We start from the raw sequence: 18,275 nt of genomic DNA, 5'->3' as shown, positions 1-18,275 counted from the left end.
GGAGCCATCCCCAGCGCCCAGGCCATCCCCGCTCCAATGGAGCCTCGGCTGCGGGAGGGGAAGAGAGAGACAGAGAGGAAGGAGGGGTGGGTGTGGAGAAGCAAATGGGCGCCTCTCCTATGTGCCCTGGCCAGGAATCGAACCCGGGTCCCCCGCACGCCAGGCCGACGCTCTACCGCTGAGCCAACCGGCCAGAAGTTTCCACATGACTGAAAAGATATGCAAAAGGAAATTAAACCAATTCCAGTTCCTTGCTAGTGAACTGACAAATAATAATTGACGAATTACAAAACATTTCTGCAGAAGAAGATGGAACAGAAAAGACAATGAGTTTGTATTCATACTAATATTCTTTGGCTTTTTTTTTTATTTATTTATTCATTTTTAGAGAGGAGAGAGAGAGAGAGAAAGGAGAGAGAGACAGGGGGGAGGAGCTGGAAGCATCAACTCCCATATGTGCCTTGACCAGGCAAGCCCAGGGTTTTGAACCGACGACCTCAGCATTTCCATGTCGACGCTTTATCCACTGTGCCACCACAGGTCAGGCTGGTTTTTAAGTAAAAGCAGCCCTGAAGCCACCAATACCAAAGTATGAAAGAAAGACTGCAAGAAAGACTGCAACAGACATATTTCTTTTTGGTATTCTAAAATGACTCCAGCCAAAATGTGTTTAAAACCTCTTCTTAACACTAATAAAGGGGTATAGGACCTTTATTAACTCACAAAGAAAAATATATTAGGCTTTTTCCATAATTAGAAAACCTGCCATACTATTAAAAAAAAACAACCAACTGTTGTTTATGTAGCCCTAGTATTTTGTCTTAGCATTCAGGGGCAAATAACTTGTGATTCACATCATCATATCAACTTCAAAGACCTGGGATGTTCTACACCTCAAAAGATTCTAATTTCCCATAATAATCTACTAACGTGCAACATTTTTAAATTATCCTATTGCCTCTGAGGGAAATGAGTTGCAAACATTTTATACTTCTATATAAAATAATACTTTTGTTTGTGTTTTAACTTACCTCTTTTATATCAAAAAGCAGAAGCCCTGGTTTTACTGTATAGTTAATCTAAAGATAAATCTATAACCCTCTTTCACTATGGTCTTAATTTAGTCCTCAATCATATTCCCTCTCATTCACTACACTTTTTAGGCTGAAATCCATGAATCTTTTAGTCTGTTCTTCATATGGCACTACCTCCATTGCTTTGATAATTTACATTATCCTTTCCTTTCGTGAAATGCAGTTCACAAATCTTCTATTTGGTTGCTAATACTCTTGGTGGTACATGTTATATCTATTACACCTATCTGACATACTATTTTTAAGAGACCTATATGATGACTTCTAAACCCTACTTACCTTGTAAGCATCATTTAGATTGTCTCTACATAGATAAACCCTCTAATTTTTGTAATCATACACAGTTTGGGGGTTTTTTTGTGTGTAACAAAGACAGAGAGAGAGAGACAGAGAGATAAACAGGGAGAGAGATGAGAAGTATCAATTCTTTGTTGTGGCTCCTTAGTTTCCTTACTTGTTTATTGATTGCTTTCTCATATGTGCCTTGACTGGGAGACTGCAGCAGAGCAAGTGACCCCTTGCTCAAGCCAGCGACCTTTGGGCTCAAGCCAGTGACCCCACACTCAAGCTCGTGAGCCCATGCTCAAACCGGCGATCTCGGGTTTTTGAACCTGGGTCCTCCGTGTCCCAGTCTGATGCTCTATCCATTACACCACCACTTGGTCAGGCCATACACAGAGTTTCATGAGTTATTTCTACAACTGATTCCCATCCACTTGGAATTTTACTCTACGCAAGAATTTTTTTTTTTTTTTTGTATATTTCTGAAGCTGGAAACGGGGAGAGACAGTCAGACAGACTCCCGCATGCGCCCGACCGGGATCCACCCGGCACGCCCACCTGGGGCGATGCTCTGCCCCTCCGGGGCGTCGCTCTGCCGCGACCAGAGCCACTCTAGCGCCTGGGGCAGAGGCCAAGGAGCCATCCCCAGCGCCCGGGCCATCCCCACTCCAATGGAGCCTTGGCTGCGGGAGGGGAAGAGAGAGACAGAGAGGAACGGGGGGGGGGGGGGGGGTGGAGAAGCAAATAGGCGCCTCCTATGTGCCCTGGCTGGGAATCGAACCCGGGTCCCCCGCACGCAAGGCCGACGCTCTACCGCTGAGCCAACCGGCCAGGGCCTACGCAAGAATTTTATATCATCTGTACCTCATACATTTTTGAACTCCCCCTCCCACAGTATTAAAAAAAGTTAAAACAAAACTGGATTCCCGAGGATCCCCAGAAGGCCCTACTATTCATATCTGTAGTGCTAAAAAGTAACAGAATAATCTTACCCTTTGAATTCTGAACTGGAAGTCATTTCCTTACTGGATAATATTAATCCCCATAACATATATAAATTATTTTTTCTTCAATTACTTTTGCAATAGAATTCTAACATTTGGACCATGAAAAAGGATTACCTCTGCTGGCTGTCTCCTCTTAGGTACCATGGTGGCATCTCCTTCCAGTAGGTTAGACTTTGCTAACGTTATCCTTTTACTGAAACTATATGAACTTCCTGGTGTAGAAAGAAAGTATACCAAATAGCTCCAAGTGTCCTTTCTAATAGAAGATATTTGTGATAATAAATTATATATATTGGTCTATCAATCTATAACTTAACTCATCTGTGCTTTGAAAACTCTAATGAATATCCAATTTTTTTTTTCTGAAGTTGGAAATGGGGAGGCAGTCAGACAGACTCCCGCATGCGCTAGACCAGGATCCACCCGGCATGCCCACCAGGGGGCGATGCTCTGCCCATCTGGGGCATTGCTCTGTTGCAACCAGAGCCACTCCAGTGCCTGGGGCAGAGGCCATGGAACCATCCCCAGCGCCCGGGCCAACTTTACTCCAATGAAGCCTCGGCTGCGGGAGGGGAAGAGAGAGACAGAGAGGAAGGAGGGGGGGGGTGGAGAAGCAGATGGGCGCTTCTCCTGTGTGCCCCAGCCAGGAATCAAGCCTGGGACTCCTGCACGCCAGGCCGACGCTGTACCACTGAGCCAACCGGCCAGGGCCATGAATATCCAAATTTTATCTGTACCTAATCCCTCAGTTAGGTTTGAAGTCTTTGGTCTGTCTGCTTCAAAATAAAATTGAAGACATAACCAGACATTATGTTTAACCCAATGTAATGCAAGAGGAAACAGGGAACACTAATGAAGTACTGTTGCCAAAAGATTAAACCTAAATATGATCTAGGCCTCTAGACCTACCTACCAATGGGAAAAAAATGTATAGTTATACAGGAACATGTTAAATGATATCTCAGTGATATAGTCAACACAACCCAGAAGGTAGGAAATTTTACAGGACAAATAACTTTTTTTTTTTTTTTTTTTTTTTTTTTTTTTTTTTTTTTTAGATTTTTTATTTATTCATTATAGAGAGGAGAGAGAGAGAGAGAAGGGGGGAGGAGCAGGAAGCATCAACTCCCATATGCGCCTTGACCAGGCAAGCCCAGGGTTTCGAACCGGCAACCTCAGTGTTTCCAGGTTGACACTTTATCCACTGCGCCACCACAGGTCAGGCAGGACAAATAACTTTTAAGTAAATTAGAGAAAAAAGAGTGAGCCTATATATTAAAAGAGACTTTAGTCACATATTACATGATCAAATTTATATAAACTGTCCAAGTTAAGTTCACAGAGACAGAGCATAGTAATGTCGCCAGGGGTAGGGGTGGGGGGCAGGAGGTGCAGAGTGACAAGTACTGGGTATAGAGTTTCTCTTTAGGAAGAACAAAATATTTTGGAATTAGACAGTGAAGGGAGCTGCATAACTTTGTGAATATACTAAAAACCACTAGCTGGTACACTTTAGAAGAGTAAATTTTATAGTATATAAATTATATTTCACCTGACCAGTAGTGGCGCAATGGATAGAGAGTCCACCAGGATCACTGAGGTTGCTGGTTTGAAACCCTGGGCTTGCCTGGTCAAGGCACATATGGGAGTTGATGTTTCCTGCTCCTCCTCCCTCCTCTCTCTCTCTCCTCTCTAAAATTAATAAATAAAATCTTTTAAAAATTTTTAATGAATTAACTCCCTGAGAACTATCTGACTCCGTGAGAAAGAATAATGTTAAGAATAATTGGTATGACAGGAGAAGAGAGGAAGGGAACAGAGAGCTAATTGATGAGAACTTACCAAACTGGAAAGAGCTGAAGCCACAAATCTGAGAAGCTAACAGAACACGTAATTATTTCAATTCAAAAAGGTCCTTCTCCAAGGCATATTATATTAAAAATTAATGACAAAGAGAGAATTCTCAAGGCAGCCAGGGAAAAAAAAGACAGTAACTTATAAAGGAAATTCCATTTGATTATCATCAAAATTTTCAGCAGAAACCCTACAAGCAAGGATAGAATACAATCAAATATTCAAATTATTAAAAGAGAGAAATCACCAGCCAAGGACACTATATCCAGCAAAGTTATCATTTAGGATGAAGGATAAATATAGGCTTTTCCAGATAACAGATGCTGAGGGAGTTCCTTAGCACAAGACCTGCCTTATAAGAAATGTTGAAAGGAGTTCTTACACCTGAAGAAAAAAGAAAAAAGCATACAAAACTGTAATATGGCCTGATCAGTGGTGGCACAGCTGATAGTGCGTCAGCCTGGAACATTGAGGACCCAGGTTCAAAACCCCAGGACACCAGCTTGAGTGCGGGCTCACCAGCTTGACATGGTGTTGCTGGCTTGAGCCCAAGGTCGCTGGCTTGAGAAAGGGGTCACTGACTTGCCTGGAGTCCCCATCTCTCCAGTCAAAACACATATGAGAAAGCGCCTGACCAGGTGGTGGCACAGTGGATAGAGCATCAGACCGGGATGCGGAGGACCCGAGGTCGCCAGCTTGAGCATGGGCTCATCTGGTTTGAGCAAAGCTCACCAGCTTGGACCCAATGTTGCTGGCTCGAGCAAGGGGTTGCTCAGTCTGCTGAAGGCTCACGGTCAAGGCACATATGAGAAAGCAATCAATGAACAACTAAGGTGTCGCAACACACAATGAAAAACTGGTGATTGATGCTTCTCATCTCTCCATTCCTATCTGTCTGTCCCTGTCTATCCCCCTCTCTGACTCTGTCTCTGTAAAAAACAAAAACAAAAAACACATATGAGAAAGCAATTAATGAATAACTAAAGTGCCGCAACTAAAATTGATGCTTCTCATCTCTCCCTTCCTGTCTGTTCCTGTCTCTCTCTCTTGCTAAAACAACAACAAAACTGTAAGATGACAAACAAACATATAGAAACAGGAAATTGAAACTCTATTTCAGAAGAGGGTAGTAATTTCTTATATAACATAAAGGTTAAGGAGGGGAAAGCATTAAAAAGAAATAAACGTGTGTAGTAGGTCAGTGTTGCTCGCCTCCTCCCATGACCATATCAAAATAACAACTAAATTATAACCAGCACCCCTGACAACCATCTGAAGAATAGATGACTAGAATTCCTAATCAAGGATATAAAGAAGCCAAATTAAGACTTGGAAGGACAACACAAAAAAGAAACTTACAGGCCAGTATCTCTGATGAATATAAATACATTAAAAAGCCCTGGCCGGTTGGCTCAGCGGTAGAGCGTCGGCCTAGCGTGCGGAGGACCCGGGTTCGATTCCCGGCCAGGGCACACAGGAGAAGCGCCCATTTGCTTCTCCACCCCTCCGCCGCGCTTTCCTCTCTGTCTCTCTCTTCCCCTCCCGCAGCCAAGGCTCCATTGGAGCAAAGATGGCCCGGGCGCTGGGGATGGCTCCTTGGCCTCTGCCCCAGGCGCTAGAGTGGCTCTGGTCGCAATATGGCGACGCCCAGGATGGGCAGAGCATCGCCCCCTGGTGGGCAGAGCGTCGCCCCTGGTGGGCGTGCCGGGTGGATCCCGTTCGGGCGCATGCGGGAGTCTGTCTGACTGTCTCTCCCTGCTTCCAGCTTCAGAAAAATGAAAAAAAAAAGAAAAAAAAAATACATTAAAAAGATAATATAGTACAATCAAATGGGGTTCATTCCAAGTACGCAAGGATTTAACACCACATTAATGAAACAAAATAAATAAAAATCAGAAAAAGCAAGACATAACAGCTACTCATGATTAAAAAACACTCCATAAAATGAGTATGAAAGCAAAGTACCTCAACATAATAAAGGCCATATGTCAAATTCTCAACTAATCACACTCAATGGTGAGAAACAAAAAGTTCTTCCTTTGAGAGCAGAAACAAGACAAGGGTATCTCCTCTCCCCACTCCTATCCAACACAGTACTGGAAGTCCTAGCCAGACAAATCAGGCAAGTGAAAGAAATAAAAGGTATTCAAATTGGGAGTGTAGAATTAAAACTGTCATAATTTGCAGATGACACGATTCTATATATAGAAGAACCTAATCCACCAAGAGACAATTGGAACTTTATCCACATTGGGTCAATGCACACATTTAAAATATTATATAACCAAAGCAATATTTATGGTTATATTTACTATTAAGGACTTATTAGAATACTAAATCTCATTTCAGTTTGTAAAATTTTAGAAATGGAGAAAATGTATATGGTGCCAGAAGAGAAAAACAGAAATGATAAAGTGGAATTGAGAACCAAAGAAGAAAAATGAGCAGATATAATTTGGCCTGAGGAAGAAAAGTCTCAGAGATAACATTTGCCTTAATTTTTTTTTATTTACTTTTTTAGATTTTATTTATTCATTCTTATTAGAGAGAGAGGGGAGAGAGAGAGGGGGAGAGATAGAGAACAGGGGGAGGAGCAGGAAGCATCAACTCCCATATGTGCCTTGACTAGGCAAGCCCAGGGTTTCGAACTGGCGACCTCGGCATTTCCAGGTCGACGCTTTATCCACTGCGCCACCACAGGTCAGGAAACCTATGCCTTTAAATAGATGAAGTATTTTCGTGTGGTGACCAGCTGCTTTCATCTCTACTCCAAAAAGAAAATAGAATTAATTATAACAAGGTGGACTTCATGGTTGCCAAGGGAAAAAATATTCTGTTCTAATTTTGCAAATGTGCTGTGATGCTAGTTACTGAAAAATGTTAAATAACCTATTTATCTCAGATTCTTTAAGAAAGTATTCTGCATGTCCTTGATATCTAATTTCCTTCCCTCTTCCTTCCTACAGAAAGCCCACAATTAATTTTCCCTTGATTTTAATTAAATATAGATTATCTAGATGCAGACAGAGGATTAGATTATATTATGGATTTAGTAAAATATAATTTTGAAACCAAACGCAAAGCTACTCTTGACCTGATCGGGGAGGGGTCGCAATTTAGCAAATAACAATACAGACTGCCCAGTTAAATTTGAATTTCAGATAAAGTCTTCAAAATAAATAAATAAAATCTGTTTCAAATGTCTGTAGGAGAGGGGTTTTTTCTTTCCAAGAAAGCAAATAAAAGTCAGATATTTTGACAAATTATTTATAGCTACATAACATAGTAAAACTTCCTAACTGTGACTTTTTCAGAACAAGGTCTCGTGTTTAAAATAGCCTTAGTTTACCGAGAGTTTACCCTGGTGCCAAACAATGTGCTAATATAATTTAGCATATATTTTGTCATTAATTCTCATAAAACTTATGAGGTTACTATTATCATCTTCATTTCACATATATAAAAATTAAGATTTAGAGGCCCTGGCCGGTTGGCTCAGTAGTAGAGCGTCGGCCTGGCGTGCAGAAGTCCTGGGTTCGATTCCCGGCCAGGGCACACAGGAGAGGCGCCCATCTGCTTTTCCACCCCTCCCCCTCTCCTTCCTCTCTGTCTCTCTCTTCCCCTCCCGCAGCCAAGGCTCCATTGGAGCAAAAGATGGCCCGGGCGCTGGGGATGGCTCTGTGGCCTCTGCCCCAGGCGCTAAAGTGGCTCTGGTCACAACAGAGCAACACCCTGGATGAGCGGAGTATCGCCCCCTGGTGGGCATGCCAGGTGGATCCCGGTCGGGCGCATGTGGGAGTCTGTCTGACTGCCTCCCCATTTCCAGCTTCAGAAAAAAATTAATTAATTAATTAAGATTTAGAAAGCTTAATTAACCTGTCCAAAGACATGCATCTAATCCTTAGCAAAACTGGTATTTGAAACACAGTCCAATAGCAAAGCCTATTTATGCCATAATGCCTCCAAAACCTGTATCAAGGTGAGTAACGACAATACAGGTCAGTTAGGTTAGTGAGGTCCCATGGTCTAACTCATATTATTAACAATTCTGAGTAAAGGTGGCTATTTAAAAAATAATTCTACATTGCTTCTCAGCCTTTTGGCTAAAATCAAGTGTAGTATCTGTTCTTACGAGTTTAAAACATAATTCTACAAATTTTCTCATCCCTAGCACTTTACCACTAAGGGTCATACTTCATACTGCACTGAGGCATTCCTTTAGACTGCGTCTTCAAAGTGATAGGTAATACATTATAAGATAATGGATAAGATGGATAAGCAGTATGGTGCACTGAAGCTGGAACTGGAAGATCTTACCTCTAGCATTAATTCAAATATTTACTAGTTTAGGGGTCCTAGGCAAGTTATTTAACTTTTTTCTCTGATTATTCATTCACTTGACCTAAGTAAATAAAGAATAAAACAAAAGCTAATAAAATCCATTCTGCCTTCTGCAAAGGATGGTTGTGAGAATCATGAGATATGACATAGTACTTTATAAACTCTAAAACACATATGCTATTATTTATTCATTTAAAAGAACCAGAAGGTGCTGTCTCCCAAAATGAAGCCCTGTTCTTTTTCCCCCAACACACACTCATATGTTAATACATAAAAATCTGGAGGTAGCCTGACCAGGCGGTGGCGCAGTGGATAGAGCATCAGACTGAGACATGGAGGACCCAGGTTTGAAACCCCAAGGTCACCAGCTTGAGCAAAGGGACACTTGGTCTGCTGTAGCCCCTCGATCAAGGCACATATGAAAAAGCAATCAGTGAACAACTAAGGTGCCACAACAAATAACTGATGTTTCTCATCTCTTTCCCTTCCTGTCTGTCTGTCCCTATCTGTCCCTCTCTCTGGCTTTCTCGATCTCTGTCACAAAAAAACAACAACAACAAAATCTGGACGTAAGTGTCATATCTAACACAGAAAGTAGAGAAATGAAGGGGAATTAAGGAAAGATATATTTTTGGGCCAAGCAGAATCTTGCAGCATTATTCAAAAACAGCTTTAATCTCTTATATGATGCTAGCAATTCCTCCCATGCTTTATCATTAACACACTAAAATCTTGTAAAAGAAAAGATAATTTGGTTAATACCTTATTCCAGCCGCTGGCATGAACTGTGGTCTCCAGTGTACATTCCCGATATGTCTGATATGTCACTGGCCTGTAGAAATTTTTTTTAAAAGTCTGTGTCACTAAGTAGAAAAATTCTACATTCCCAGATGAATAAATATACAGTCACTACTCTAATGTTGAACTTTTTGCAAAAGTAACACTGTGGCTTTTAACACTTGGTATACATTTTTCTTCAAGCTTTCTCCATAGGCTGAGATGCACAGCTACCAGTTTGGGAAAGCAGTTAACAAGTAATAATAAATAATAACAAATTGTTTAAAATTGCTTGAAACTTAACCAACAGGGTTTCTATGTTGTAGATAAACACAAATACTTGGATTATTAATATGGGATCAAATAATCTTATTAATAAAATTAAAAGCACAATTAAAAAATTTTTAAAGGCAAAACATTTAAAACTAACAAGACATGTATGTCACTGGAAGGCTTTTCAAACTGAGGCTATAAGAAGTAGAAATAAACAAGGCCAATAAATGGAGCTCTGTTTTAAACTTGGTGTCTTATGACATAAAATCCTGGAGAGCAGGAAAATAAGCCTTTCTGGTTACTTCCATGAAAGCTCTAGTCATGCCAAAACTCAAGACACTGAGTGATGACAATGGCTCACTCAATAATTTATTGAGAGACTTCAAGTACTATAATCTGTCTTGGATACATGTGCAAATTAACAACAAAATACTTGGTAACCAAGTAACATGAAGGCAGCAATAGCTTGGATAATAGATATAAAATTTATGGCTCTGGTTGGTTGGCTCAGTGGTAGAGCGTCAGCCTCGGCGTGCAGGAGTCCCAGGTTCAATTCCCAGCCAGGGCACACAGAAGTGCCCATCTGCTTCTCCACCCCTCCCCCTCTCCTTCCTCTCTGTCTCTCTCTTCCCCTCCCGCAGCCAAGGCTCCACTGGAGCAAAGTTAGCCTGGGCACTGAGGATGGCTCTATGGCCTCTGCCTCAGGCGCTAGAATGGCTCTGGTTGCAATGGAGCAATGTACCAGATGGGCAGAGCATCGCCCCCTAGTGGGCATGCCGGGTGGATCCTAGATGAGTGCATGCGGGAGCCTGTCTCTCTGCTTCCCCACTTCTCACTTCAGAAAAATACAAGAAATTTACTCTTCCATTTTTGTGGACAAATTATTAACATAGATGTAAATAGGAGAGGAATGTAATTTTAAAATCCATCCCAAAAGTATTTTCTGCTCTGACCACTCTGGGCTGTGATCTCTTCAGCCTGTGAATATAGGCAACTGGTAACAGCTACTGGTAGCCTACTGTTAGGTTTTATATTTTATATATTTAATATTATCATTTATACTAGGACACTGAGACTCAGAAAAGCTAAGAGACTATCCCAAATTCACATGGCTGGCAAGCAGCAATATAGGAATTTACACTCACATAGATAATGTCTCAAAGGCCATACTGCTTATATTTCAGCTTATGGTTCTAACACATGCCACAATATTGTCTAGATGCTACCTGTGGCTAATGAGCATTTGAAATGTGGCTAGTGGTGTGCTGAAGTGTAATATACACACCAGATTTCAAAGACCTAATAAGAAAAAAAAAAGTATGTAAATATCTCATTTATGAGTCATTATACTGAGTATATGTTAAGACTATTTTTTGACTCTACTAAGTTAAATAAAATATATTATTTTAAAAATTGTAATTTTAGTCCCAGCCAGTTGGCTCAACAGTAGAGCGTTAGCCCAGCGTGTGGAGGTCCTAGGTTTGATTCCCAGTCAGGGCACACAGGAGAAGTGACTATCTGCTTTGCCACCCACCCCCTCCTCCTTTTCTCTCTCTCTCTCTCTCCTCCCCGCCTATAGCCATGGCTCGATTGGAGCGAGTTGGCCCAGGTGCTGAGGATGGCTCCATGGAGTCACCTCAAGTGCTCAAGATGGCTGGGTTGCTGAGCAACAGAGCAGCAGCCCCAGATGGGCAGAGCACCACTGCTGGGAGGCTTGCAGGGTAGATCCCAGTAGGGGCGAATGCAGAAGTCTGTCTTTCTGCCTCCCTGCCTCTCATTTAAAAAAAAAAAAAAATATATATATATATAGTAATTTAATTTTTAAAATTGTAATTTAATACAATTTATTATGTGGCTGCTGAAAATTTAAATTACATATATACGACTTCATTATATTTGTTGGACAGTGTTGGTCTAGATATTTCAGGAAAAAGTTCTGATGACACAGGTATCATTCTTTTATACAATCAAAATAAAGTCAATATGACAGTGGTGCTGAGATAATAGGGATGACCTCTGTATTAAGACATTAATGGGCCCTGGCCGGTTGGCTCAGCGGTAGAGCGTCGGCCTAGCGTGCAGAGGACCCGGGTTCGATTCCCGGCCAGGGCACACAGGAGAAGCGCCCATTTGCTTCTCCACCCCTCCGCCACGCTTTCCTCTCTGTCTCTCTCTTCCCCTCCCGCAGCCAAAGCTCCATTGGAGCAAAGATGGCCCGGGCGCTGGGGGTGGCTCTGTGGCCTCTGCCTCAGGCGCTAGAGTGGCTCTGGTCGCAACATGGCGACGCCCAGGATGGGCAGAGCATCGCCCCCTGGTGGGCAGAGCGTGGCCCCTGATGGGCGTGCCGGGTGGATCCCGGTCGGGCGCATGCGGGAGTCTGTCTGACTGTCTCTCTCCCTGTTTCCAGCTTCAGAAAAAAAAAAAAAAAAAAAAAAAGACGTTAATGATAGCATATTCCCATCAAAGTAATCTCAGTACTTTTTAGAAGCCTTGGGCTAGAAACGTGTTTGTGAATCTGAACCTGAGCAGCTACTGCGCAGTCCCACCTACTGGTATGCTACCTGAGGAGCTACTTGCGTGTATCATTCCCTCTGCTTCCTTTCCTGAACTGTCTGGCACTAGTGTGGGTCACAGTGGTCCTGACTGGTGGTCTATCAGGCTAAAGTTCTGTAGCATCCTTCAGAATGAAATGTTTTGAAACATTATATGCACATACAAATGCACATAAACAATCCATCAGATTAAAACATTTCAAGGAAATCTAATACATAGAAAAGTAAATAGCTGAAAAATTAGCCCTATCTGATGAGCTACTCGAATAAGAAGGAAAAGGGAGGATGGAGGGAACCTTTTGAAATAGCTCCCCTACAGGAAGAGATGGGGATTAAATTCCCACTTTAACAAAACTGGAGGAGGTGGAATATTTCACCTTAAAAGATACTGCCATGGGAAAAAAAAAAAAAAAAAAAAAAAAAAAAAGAGGCCCTGGCCGGTTGGCTCAGTGGTAGAGCGTCAGCCTGGCGTGCAGAAGTCCCGGGTTCGATTCCGGCCAGGGCACACAAGAGAAGCGCCCATCTGTTTCTCCACCCCTCCCCCTCTCCTTCCTCTCTGTCTCTCTCTTCCCCTCCCGCAGCTGAGGCTCCATTGGAGCAAAGATGGCCCGGGCGCTGGGGATGGCTCCTTGGTCTCTGCCCCAGGCGCTAGAGTGGCTCTGGTCGCAACAAAGCGACGCCCCGGAGGGCAGAGCATTGCCCCCTGGTGGGCAGAGCGTCGCCCCCTGGTGGGCGTGCCGGGTGGATCCCGGTCGGGCGCATGCGGGAGTCTGTCTGACTGTCTCTCCCCGTTTCCAGCTTCAGAAAAATACAAGAAAAAAAAAAAAAGATACTGCCATGAACTTATATAAATATTTTAGTTCATCATCAGAGAGTTCTTTCTGAGGTATTAATAACAGCACTTAATCTTCAAAAGTGTATTCCTGATAATCACACTTATTGTCTTCAAAATTGATTAAAACTTAACAACAAAGTATTTCTTCTTGCCTGCTAAAATGAGGTATATATTAGGTTCAATATTCCTTAAAAAATAGGGCGCATTTGAGATCTTGCTTTTCTATTTGCCATTTCAAAGTTGCATCAAATATCCCTTAGTCTGTAAACAACATAACAGGTGTCTGAAAAGTAAAAATATTTATCTCTGAGTAAAAGAAAAATATTGAAAATAAATGTAACACTAAAAAAAGAAAAGATTTTTGAAAAAAATTTATTCAGGGGCCTAACTTTGATATACAACCAGAAGTACCAATTTCATAAATAATTATATCAGTATTCAGCATTTGAAGGAAAAATAAATATTCTTCAAAGACAAGATATTTTAAAAATACCACTTTGCAGCGAAAATATATCAATTTTTCTTGTATATCATGAAAAGGACTCCAAAAACAATGCTTTTTTAAAAACTATAGTACTCTTCTTAGAGCTTATACTATCCCAGTAAAGTTAAAATTAACAGATGGATAAACTGATATAGAGTAAAATGGTTTACTCAAAGCTACAAATAGTTTGTATTAAAATTGGAGACAGAATTTTTTGTCTTATATATCTATGTTATTTTACCCCCAGTCCTAATAGCCTTTATAGGTCTTGTTTGTTTTGGCACACAAATTTCTTCAAATCTTACATGAAATACCAATATATAAAGTCTATGAAAGCATAACAGTTCTGCTTTAAGAGAAGCGGAGAGGCCCTGACAGACACCCAGCTCACCTGTGCTCACCCCTGCATGGCCCCAGAGGCTCCACAGAACACTTTGAAAGGCACTGCCATACATCCAAATGTTCTATTAAGTTTTATTCCCCAATAACCATAATGTTATCATCTCTCCACACTTTATTTTTATTTATTCATTTTAGAGAGGAGAGGGAGAGACAGAGAGAGAGAAGGGGGGAGGAGCTTGAAGCATCAACTCCCATACGTGCCTTGACCAGGCAAGCCCAGAGTTTCGAACCGGCGACCTCAGCATTTCCAGGTCGACGCTTTATTCACTGCACCACCACTGGTCAGACTACACTTTATTTTTAAACTTTCCTATATAGAAGGTTTAAAAGGCCCAAATATGATATTCATTTCACTGTTTTCTGTTCCTATGCATAATCTGGATTTTTACATTTGTTCATGTCACTGGAATATTCAGAAACAAACTGAATCTTTCTTAAACCCTACTGCTTTCTTCTAATAAATGGTAATGTATGAACTTTGCCTACATAAAAGGAATTACCTTGCTACAATAGTAACTTAGCAAAACAACAGTTGTCATCCTGTTTTAGACAGTTGTCAATCTTTATTAAAACAAATATTTTTTCTAATTCATACCAATTCCTTAGTGATTCTCAGTAGAGAATTAGGGGAAATGACTTTTTAAGATTTATAAAATGATTTGGTTCTATTTTAATACACTCTCACTGTGAGCGTTTTGCCTTTAGCTTTCACAATGAGAACCACAGCTAAGAGTGAAGTTCCCAATCTAAGAATGTGGTATAGTTCCATGGGCAAAAGTGCACCCCCAAAGTTCAGCTACATTTGGGACACCTGAAATACAGACATAATATTAATCTCACAGCACAAGGCATGAAACTGTAACCATGATAACTGTGTTGGCCACTAGAGTCACAGTGAAAGTGCAGGACAAGTATTTACAGTTCAGTGGAAGCACCTGCTGAAACCCAACAGCTCAACAAGAAAGTACCAACGATCACATCCACATTGCAACAGTTAAATCACTTCTTTGATGCAAGCACTGTCACTCAAAACACAACAGAGCTGCTTTGGGAAAGCAAAAGAAGTGAAGTAGTGCTAAGTGAAGGGACATCGTTCATGTAACACTTAACCAACCCCGTGCTGCATGAGCAACACAGAGATTGCTCAGAGCAGCAGGTCCCGCTCAGCAAGGTAACTCACTGGCTGAGCAGCATCTGCAATGCCTTATGGAGAGGCTCTTTCAGCTCCTGGGACACCTTTTCTCCAAGATGAGCCAAGCAGTCTTCTACTGAGCTTTCTGGGTGAGCAGGGCTGAACACTGGGGAAGTGTGCCGGTCAAAGCCTGTGCTGGTGAAGGCTGAAGAAAGGAAGAAGAAAACCTAGGTCAGTAAATAATATCGGAAGTTGTGCTATAAGACACCTGCCACTGAGAATGAGCTAAACTGTAAGCCACTTACAAAGGACAGATAATCACTAGGGAATATTAACCCTATCTGGAACACATAACTGGATAGGTCCTAAATTTAGAAAAAAAATTTAAAGGAAAGATTTTTATAGGAAATCTTAGTTTTAAGAGAAGGAAAAGACTAAATTGAATGTTAAAATACACAAGCCAATTTAGTGTATTACTACAGAACAAAGTAGTATAAGAATGATAAGAGGCAACTCCTAGATCCATCATTCCTCTCTTAACATTTGTTTTTAAGGTACCTTAGAGAATAAGTCCATTACTTTAATTCCTTTTTAAAAATTTAATTTTAATGTTTATTTTATTGATTTTAGAGAACAAGGAAGGGGGGAAAGAAACAGGAACATCGATCTGTTCCCATATGTGCCCTTACCGAGTATTGAACCAGTCAGTAACCTTTGCGCTCTGGAATGATGCTCTACCAACCGAGCTATGAAGTCAAGACTTCATTACCTTTTTTTAAAAATTATTTTTATTTATTCATTTTAGAGAGAGAGAAAGATATAGAGAGAAGGGCGGAAGAGCAGGAAGCATCAACTCCCATATGTGCCTTGACCGGGCAAGCCCAGGTGTTTTGAACTGGCGAGACCTCATGGTTCCAGGTTGATGCTTGATCCACTGTGCCACCACAGGTCAGGCTCATTACCTTTTTTTAAATGAATTTTTTTTTTTTTTTTTTTAAGATTTTATTTATTCATTATAGAGAGGGGAGAGAGAGAGAGAGAGAGAGAGAGAGAGAGAGAGAAGGGGGGAGGAGCAGGAAGCACCAACCCCCACATGTGCCCCGACCAGGCAAGCCCAGGGTCTCGAACCAGCGACCCCAGCGTCTCCAGGCCGACGCTCCATCCACTGCGCCACCACAGGTCAGGCCTAAATGAATTTTCTAATTCCTTAGTCCTGCACGTGGATAAATGTTAAAACAACAAAAGTTAACAAATACACAAATTGCACTCAGAAGAAGTGTCACACAGCCTGTTCCCCTGAGCTCAAACTACCAGCCCCTTATCTGGTTCTTTACTCCATATTATTCTGATGTAGCCACTCCCTAACTGCAGGAAAACAAGCAGAATCATTGTTGTTCCAGGTACAAACAGGATTCAGGGCACAGAATCCCAGTGAAGCAAGCAGATTACATTCACTCCCAAGAATTACCAATAATCTCCATAAAGTATTTACTACATTAATCTATGACTTGCTCCTAGAAGGCGGTAAATTTTACTGTGAAATATACTAGTTCTTCTTTTTGTTCTTTAAGATTTTATTTATTCATTTTATAGAGGGAAGGGGAGAGAGAAAGAGAAGTGGGGGAGAAGCAGGAAACATCAACTCCCATATGTGCCTTGACCAGGCAAGCCCAGGGTTTGGAACTGGCGACCTTAGCATTCCAGGTCGACACTTTTTGTCTTTTTTTACAGTGACAGAGAGAGATTCAGAGAGAGGGATAGATAGGGACAGACAGGAACGGAGAGAGATGAGAAGCATCAATCATCAGTTTTTCATTGTGGCACTTTAGTTGTTCATTGATTGCTGTCTCATATGTGCCTTGACCCTGGGCCTTCAGCAGACCGAGTAACCCCTTGCTCAAGCCAGTGACCTTGAGTCCAAGCTGGTGAGCTTTTGCTCAAACCAGATGAGCCCGTGCTCAAGCTGGTGACCTCGGGGCCTCGAACCTAAGTCCTCTGCATCACAGTCCGACGCTCTATCTACTGCACCACCACCTGGTCAGGCCCAGGTCAACACTTTATCCACTGCACCACCACAGGTCAGGCTGAAGTACATTATTTTTTTATAATGTGCTTGCCTCCAAGAAAGATGCAAATGGCTGCCAAGTTCACAAATATATTGCTGTCTGAGCAAGTTTAAGGACATCCATTATAATGATCAGTCTTGGTTAATATGGGGGGGTTCAACGAGGTGAGTGTAATTCAGCCTTTGTTGCTTTTTTTCTTCTTTTGGCTTTTTCCCCATTTTACTATGTATAAGTATCACTATCAGAAGTGGGCAAAGGCTTAAAATAGAATTGGAACTTTAATCAATTAATAATGTTGATAAAGGAGACTGTCCAGGTATGGCACAGTGGATAGAGGGTCAACCTAGGACCCAGGTTCGAAACCCCAAAGTTGCCAGCTTGAGTGTGGGGTCACTGGCTTGAGCATGGAATCATAGACATGACCCCATGATTGCTGGCTTGAGCAAGGGGTCACTCACTCTGCTGTAGCCCGTCAAGGCACTTATGAGAAAGCAATCAATGAATAATTAAGGTGCCGCAACAAAGAATTGATGCCTCTCATCTCTCTCCCTCTCTGTCTGTCCCTATCTGTCCCTCTCTGGCTGTCACACACACAAAAAAAGAAACAAACAAAAAAACCCACCTAAATGTCCACCACCTAATAAATGGAAAAACAAATGGTGGTATATATCCACATAATGAAATATTATCATGCTACCACATGAATGATCCTTGAAAAAACTATGCTAAATAAAAAGCAGTTGCAAAAGACCACATAATACAGTGTGTCCGTAAAGTCCTGGTGCACTTTTGAGCGGTCACAGGAAAGCAACAAAAGATGATAGAAATGTGAAATCTGCACCAAATAAAAGGAAAACTCTCCCAGTTTCATACCTATTCAGTCTAGTTCGATGTAGGCTCACGCACAGATTTCTTAGGGCTCCTTAGGTAGCTATCCCGTATAGCCTCTACAGACTCGTCACTGACTGATGGCCTACCAGAACGGGGTTTCTCCACCAAACTGCCAGTTTCCTTCAACTGCTTATCCCACCGAGTAATGTTATTCCTATGTGGTGGCGCTTCGTTATAAACGTGCCGATATTCACGTTACACTTTGGTCACAGATTCGAATTTAGGGAGCCACAGAACACACCGAACTTTCCTCTGTACCGTCCACATCTCGACTGGCATGGCCGT

At 41.8% G+C, this 18,275-nt stretch overlaps 1 protein-coding gene, 1 non-coding gene and 1 pseudogene across 7 annotated transcripts in view; 1 reads left to right on the top strand and 2 right to left on the bottom strand.

Annotated features, from left to right (window-relative positions):
- BCL2L13 (BCL2 like 13) overlaps positions 1-18,275 on the bottom strand; it is a 48,451-nt gene that overhangs the window by 15,415 nt on the left and 14,761 nt on the right. For 5 of the 6 annotated variants that reach the window (XM_066381133.1, XM_066381135.1, XM_066381132.1 and 2 more), the window contains 2 exons: positions 15,082-15,238; positions 9,341-9,410 (listed from right to left, as the gene is read on the bottom strand). In XM_066381133.1, the coding sequence (XP_066237230.1) occupies positions 9,341-9,410; positions 15,082-15,238 (227 nt within the window). The remainder of the gene's footprint in view (positions 1-9,340; positions 9,411-15,081; positions 15,239-18,275) is intronic. The other variant, XM_066381137.1, reaches the window with a different exon arrangement.
- On the bottom strand, positions 2,137-2,212 carry TRNAA-UGC (transfer RNA alanine (anticodon UGC)). Its single transcript has one exon. It is a non-coding gene; the product is annotated as a tRNA-Ala (tRNA).
- Positions 8,321-8,416, top strand: LOC136404540 (U2 spliceosomal RNA; annotated as a pseudogene).

The sequence above is a fragment of the Saccopteryx leptura genome, chromosome 4 (assembly GCF_036850995.1).
Source record: "Saccopteryx leptura isolate mSacLep1 chromosome 4, mSacLep1_pri_phased_curated, whole genome shotgun sequence".
In the NCBI taxonomy this organism is placed as follows: Eukaryota; Metazoa; Chordata; class Mammalia; order Chiroptera; family Emballonuridae; genus Saccopteryx; species Saccopteryx leptura.
The sequence above is the reverse complement of the archived record's forward strand: the minus strand, read 5'-3'. Positions and strand labels throughout refer to the sequence as shown.